The sequence below is a fragment of the Balearica regulorum genome, chromosome W (assembly GCF_011004875.1).
Source record: "Balearica regulorum gibbericeps isolate bBalReg1 chromosome W, bBalReg1.pri, whole genome shotgun sequence".
NCBI lineage: Eukaryota > Metazoa > Chordata > Aves > Gruiformes > Gruidae > Balearica > Balearica regulorum.
In genome coordinates this window covers 10,229,843-10,235,373 of record NC_046219.1, presented here as the reverse complement: position 1 = coordinate 10,235,373, position 5,531 = coordinate 10,229,843, and the positions used below count along the sequence as shown (strand labels likewise).

Below are 5,531 nucleotides of genomic sequence, written 5' to 3'. Positions count from 1 at the left end.
ACTTCCCTAGAGACCGGTTGGCCGGTTCCTTTGTATCCTTGTTCGCTGCCGAAACCCCTGCACATCTAAGCTGCAAACAAAACCATTCTTGCATTTCTTCGCATGCAGTATTTACAATGTTTTGTGTAAGACAATTGGATGGCGGAAAAAAAAAAATCATTGGCGCTGTATTATTTAACACAGACTTCACTGGGTTCCCTTTTTAGTGGAAGCTTTATTTGCAATAAATGAATAATCTTAATTGCATCACTTTTGAATTAAAATCAATATGTTAATCATGTTGGAAGTAGTAAACATCAGTTTTCATTGAGCCCAGGTAGAGGGTATTATGGGGCGCTACGGGTGCTGACATTTGTAGGCTGCCCTCCTGATTGGTCCCTGCATCGAGCTGCTCATGGGTTCACTGAAGTGTTAAGCACCTCCCTGTCTCTCTAAAAGACGTTATAATGCAAGAGACCCCCTTTTTAACCACACACCAAATTTTCTTTCATTTAGGCGATATATATATATGTATGTATATATTGAACAACTTAAGGCCACTAAAATTTTGGAGGGAACAACCTTCGCCCTGGAACGGTGCGCGATGCTGTCTCATGCCGACCTCCTGGACGCCCGTCTCGGTGAGTTTCCCCCAGCACCCCCCTGCCCTGCAGCAGCTGCACCAGCGGCGGCAGCAAGCGGGGAAGAAGCTGGGGCAGTAAATTGTCAATTTGTACCTTAATGCGATCTAAAAGGGCTAATTCCTTTAAAAGTAATTGTACTGTATTAAAGTTTAATTTGATTTAACATCATCTTAAAAAAAAAAAGAGAGCGAGGGACCTACGAAGTATGTAGATCTACAGCGAGTTAGATTAAATTACATCACTTAATTTCTCTCTCCCCTGTATTTGTATACATACCTACACATTAGTACTATGACATTATTATTATTATTATTATTATTATTATTATTATTATTATACATTTTTAGGACAGATGAGCTCGATGGTATTTACGAATAAGTTCTGGGCAGCCTTCCCCTGCTCGCCTGCTCGCTTTTCTCTCCCCTTTCTTTCATTTTAAAATATCTGTTTCTACCTATTTACGGTTATTCATGCGTTTGTTCAGAGGAGCGGAGGGAGGAGAGGGGAAAGGTGGTCAGGGTGACCGAAGTCCCCGCACATCTGTCGGGGAGTTAAAGCTCCTGGCATCAGGGCGGCTTAGGTGTTAGTTCTTTCTCTCCGTCTCTTTCTTTTACCAGCCCCACTGGAAGACCCAAGCCGAACCCGGCAAAACTTGCGCCCCCCTGCCCGGTCTCACAAAGAGGAGGGAGCTGGTTATGTAAGCAGGAAGAGGAGCTGGGGAGCTGGTCCATGTAAAATTTTCTCTCCCCCGCCCTGAATTGCGCCGGGCCGCAGACTCTACGTGCCGCCCGTGCTGCGGGACTGGCAGGCGGCCGGGAGGCGGCGAGGGGCGGCGGGGCGGACGCGGTGGCTGGATGTTTCTCGCTGGCTCGGTGCTCTGATGGATACATGCCCGGCTGCAGGGGAGCGACCGCAGCTCCTTTGCTTCTGCAGGGATGAAAGATGCGGCCGAGCTCCTGGGACACTGGGAGGCAGTGAAAAGTCGGCTGGGCGTAGGGGGCTCAGATCCGGGGGGACACTCGGGAGACAAAGCCCCCAACTCGGACACGGTGGAAGGGACCACCCTACTGCCAGGGGAGGACATCACAACGGTGGGATCCAACCCCAGTTCCTTAGCCGTCAGTGCCAAAGACCCCGACAAGCAGCAAGGCCAGCAGAGCGGCCAGAACCCCAGCCAGGCTGGGCAGCAGCGAGGGCAGCAGAAGCAGAAGCAGAAGCGGCATCGCACCCGCTTCACGCCAGCGCAGCTCAACGAGCTGGAGAGGAGCTTCACCAAGACCCACTACCCGGACATCTTCATGCTGGAAGAGCTGGCCTTGCGCATTGGCCTCACCGAGTCCTGGGTGCAGGTATGAGCAGCCGCCTCCACACAGAGCCTGCCCCCACCACGCCCGCCGGCCCCTTTCCCGGGCGCATCAACGGTGGCGAGGCCAGGCACAATGGTGCGGGGGTGTATGGGTGCCCCCAAACCTCAACCCGATGGCGGGGGAAGAAACCTACGCAACAGTTTGTGCAGGAAGACTTTAAACCGCTTCCCCTCCACCCGTCCCTTTATGCACGTGAGACTAAAGCTGTCCCCACTGGAGGGTGGCGGGGCCGGGGGCGATGCGCCCGGGAGTGTCCTCTTGTCCCCTATCCACCTGCAACGCAGTGGTCCCGAGTGGGACGAGGGAAGAGTTTCCCCCGCTTCACAGCCCAACCCAGGGCAAGAAAGAGGCCGGGGAAGCACAACCCGAGAGGGGCGAGTCTCAGCTCTCGCAATAGCTCGGCGCTAAGAGGCGAGCCAAAACCGCCCGGGAATTGCCCGGTGCGGAGTTCCGGCGACAGCGATGCCGTGGCTCTGCCCAGGCGCCCCGCGGTTGGAAGAGGCGGGGGCGCGAGACCGCTGTCCAAGGTTCTGCCGGCGGCATTGCCGCGGCCCCGCAACCGCCGGGAAGGGGAGTCTCCCCGGCCACCGCCGCCGGAAGGGTCGGAGTGGGAGGCGGAGGAAGACACATAGGTTTGTGAAAAGGCACCTCGATAAAAATCACTTGTATTTGGAATCAGAGTTTTCCCCTACTGACTTTTATAATGCATGGGGACGGCAGGGGTAGCGAATAACTTCAACATCTAGGGTGTACTTTGTTCTCAAAAGTGTACACACACACACACACATTTGCACACAGGCACATAAGAAACCATTTAGTCAAATAAATGTAAATGAAATTTGGAAAAGGAAGAGATGGATCCAACCCCTAGGCTACTCAGATGCGGCTTTTGTGGGTAGGTCCAAAGTTGCCAAATGCTCGTGGTTAATATATTTATAGAGTTGTCGTGTGCATTTTCAACATCTCCTCCAGTTTTTCCCTGTGTTTTAATCTTTCATGCACTAGTTTTCAACTGGAAACATTCACAGTTTAAAAGCATATGCAGCATAGCTATGAACTCAGGCAATCAGACCTGATGGAGACTTTTTACAACACCACTAAACCATGAAACATAAAAAGATATTGTAGCCACAATTTATTTATTAACACTAAAACATAATTGAATGTGATTTTTCGATTATCCATATACCATTTAATTCCTTAATAGCTGTTCATTCCCACTAATGGGCGCCCGTATTTCTCAGTTTAGGTATGTAGCATTAAACAACAAACTCCAGCAGGTCCGAGCATTGCGCTAATCTGGATTTCAAGTGGACCCGGTTTTTTCCCCCATAACAAACTTCCCAGTGCTTTCGGTAACAGTGCAGAGAGACCCACGAAAGTATCCCTGCCGGCATCATGAGCATCTGCTTACCTAAGCCACCTTTGGTTTAAAAAAAACCTCAACAACCAAATGCAGGAGGTTTAGCCGGAGGGTTTCCTGCCCGCTGAGCAGCCCCGGGACCTGAGCGGTGCCGGGTGTGGGGGCTCGCCCAAGGAAAGGCTTCCCGCCCCACCGGCACCCTGTTCCAATGCTGGCTCAGGAGTGCTTCCACGCAGGGGCAAGATCCATGGGCCGGTCATTTATTTTTTGTTTGTGTTATTGTTTTTTTCAGGGGGAGTCCAGGCTCCTCTCCCGGAGCCTCCTCCTGAGCGAGGGAGGCTACAGATCGCTCAATCCCGGGATAGATAAATAGATCTCTTCCGTTATAAAAAGTCCCACGGGGACACGCGTGGGGCTACAGTGGGGCCATGAGTGTGAAGAGCGGGCGTGGGAGAGACAATGGCTGCGGAGCGGTCTTGGGGGAGCGACAGGAGACAAGGAAGGCTGTGACAGGTACCGAGAGGAGTGAGTGGAGGGAGTAGATCCCATTTAACCGCACCGCACCTTCATAAAAGGCTTGCCTCGGTCACACCGACAGGCGTGGAAATCAGTGACACCGGCAACGCTGAACCCTCTGCTCCAGCAGTGCCATTGAGCCCTGGGGGCGGGGGCCCTGCTCACTGGGAGGGCTGGGTAGCCACGGGCCCCATCCGGGCCCTGCCAGGGGACCCGCTCCCCCGGCGCCCCCTACCGCTGCCCCGCTGGGTCTGGCCGCCGTGCGGGTGTTGCTAATGGTGTGTGTCGCTGCCCGCCGCCTGCAGGTCTGGTTCCAGAACTGGTGGGCCAAATGGAAGAAACGCAAGAAGACGACCAACATCTTCCGCACAGCGGGCACGCTGCTGCCGACGCCGGGGCTGCCGCAGTTCCCCTCAGCCGCTGCCATGGGCGACAGCCTCTGCTCTTTCCATGCCAATGACACGCGCTGGACCGCCACCGCTATGCCGGGCATGTCGCAGCTGCCGCTGCCGCTGGTGCTGGGCAGGCAGCAGGCCATGGCGCAGTCCCTCTCCCAGTGCAGCCTGGTGGCCGGGCCGCCACCCAACTCCATGGGCCTCTCCAACAGCCTGGCGGGCTCCAACAGCGCTGGGCTGCAGTCACACCTCTACCAGCCCGCCTTCCCTGGCATGGTGCCCGCCTCCCTGCCCGGCCCCAGCAATGTGACAGGCTCGCCACAGCTCTGCAGCTCCCTGGATAACGATGACATCTGGCGGGGAACCAGCATTGCCTCCCTCCGCCGCAAAGCACTAGAGCACACAGTCTCCATGTGTCCCGTCCCACTCAGGGGGTGAGGGTGAGGTTAACTTTTTAATTCTCTGCGCGGTAATGAGAAGTAACGACAATTACTTCAGAGGTTCAAGCCAACTATAAATTTACTTAAAATTCAGTGGAACTACAAGAGAGAGAGGCTTGGCAAAGGTCATAACAATGCTCAAAATTTAGCAGAACTATGAAAGGTAAGCGTTTAGCAAAACGTGTGACAATATTACCCTAACGTGCCGAAAATTAGGTTACAAAGAGAGTGAGAGAGAGGAAAAGAAAGACAGAAAGAAAAGAGAGAGAGAGAGAAAAGATATCACCACCCTTGGACCCAGCGATGTTCTCTGCTCGTAGTTGTAGTCTTCAGGTGGCGGGCGCGCGCCGAAAACTTATGTTTCCACTTTTTATAACCCGATGTGCCCGCCCCATAGGCGGGGGTCTGTCATCACTGAGCAGGCGCAGTATGTGCTCAGGAATGTTCAGAAATGTTCTAGAAATGAGTCGGTGGGTTGTGGGGGTGCGGGGGACTCACTGCCCCCCCCCCTTCACGGCTGACCAAGCGAGTGGTGATCTGTCACGGGCACATGGTGCACAGAGCACAGATGGTCATTGTTTACGTGTTTCAGGAATAGAGGAGTGGTCTCACAAGACGTTATCCTGCCTCCGCAGGCTCCGTTCTTGTTCAACACTCCCTGGTCATCATCAGCCCATCCCTGTCCATGTCAAGACGGGTGTTTGCGACATTCACTTGTTATCAGAGCCTCACACCATGAGCTTCACCTAATGGCCACCACCAACACCAATGCCTCCCCCCCCACCTTCCCCTCACCTGACTTACCAGGGAGTCGACTCAGGATCTGA

The 5,531-nt window shown here is 53.8% G+C and overlaps 1 protein-coding gene across 1 annotated transcript; it reads left to right on the top strand.

Annotated features, from left to right (window-relative positions):
* Positions 1-583: 583 nt before the first annotated feature.
* On the top strand, positions 584-4,702 carry LOC142599298 (homeobox protein orthopedia-like). The gene is made up of 3 exons (XM_075739170.1): positions 584-620; positions 1,557-1,972; positions 4,175-4,702. Exons 1-3 carry the CDS (start codon positions 584-586, stop codon positions 4,700-4,702), a joined length of 981 nt encoding a protein of 326 aa, XP_075595285.1.
* The last annotated feature ends 829 nt before the right edge of the window (positions 4,703-5,531 follow it).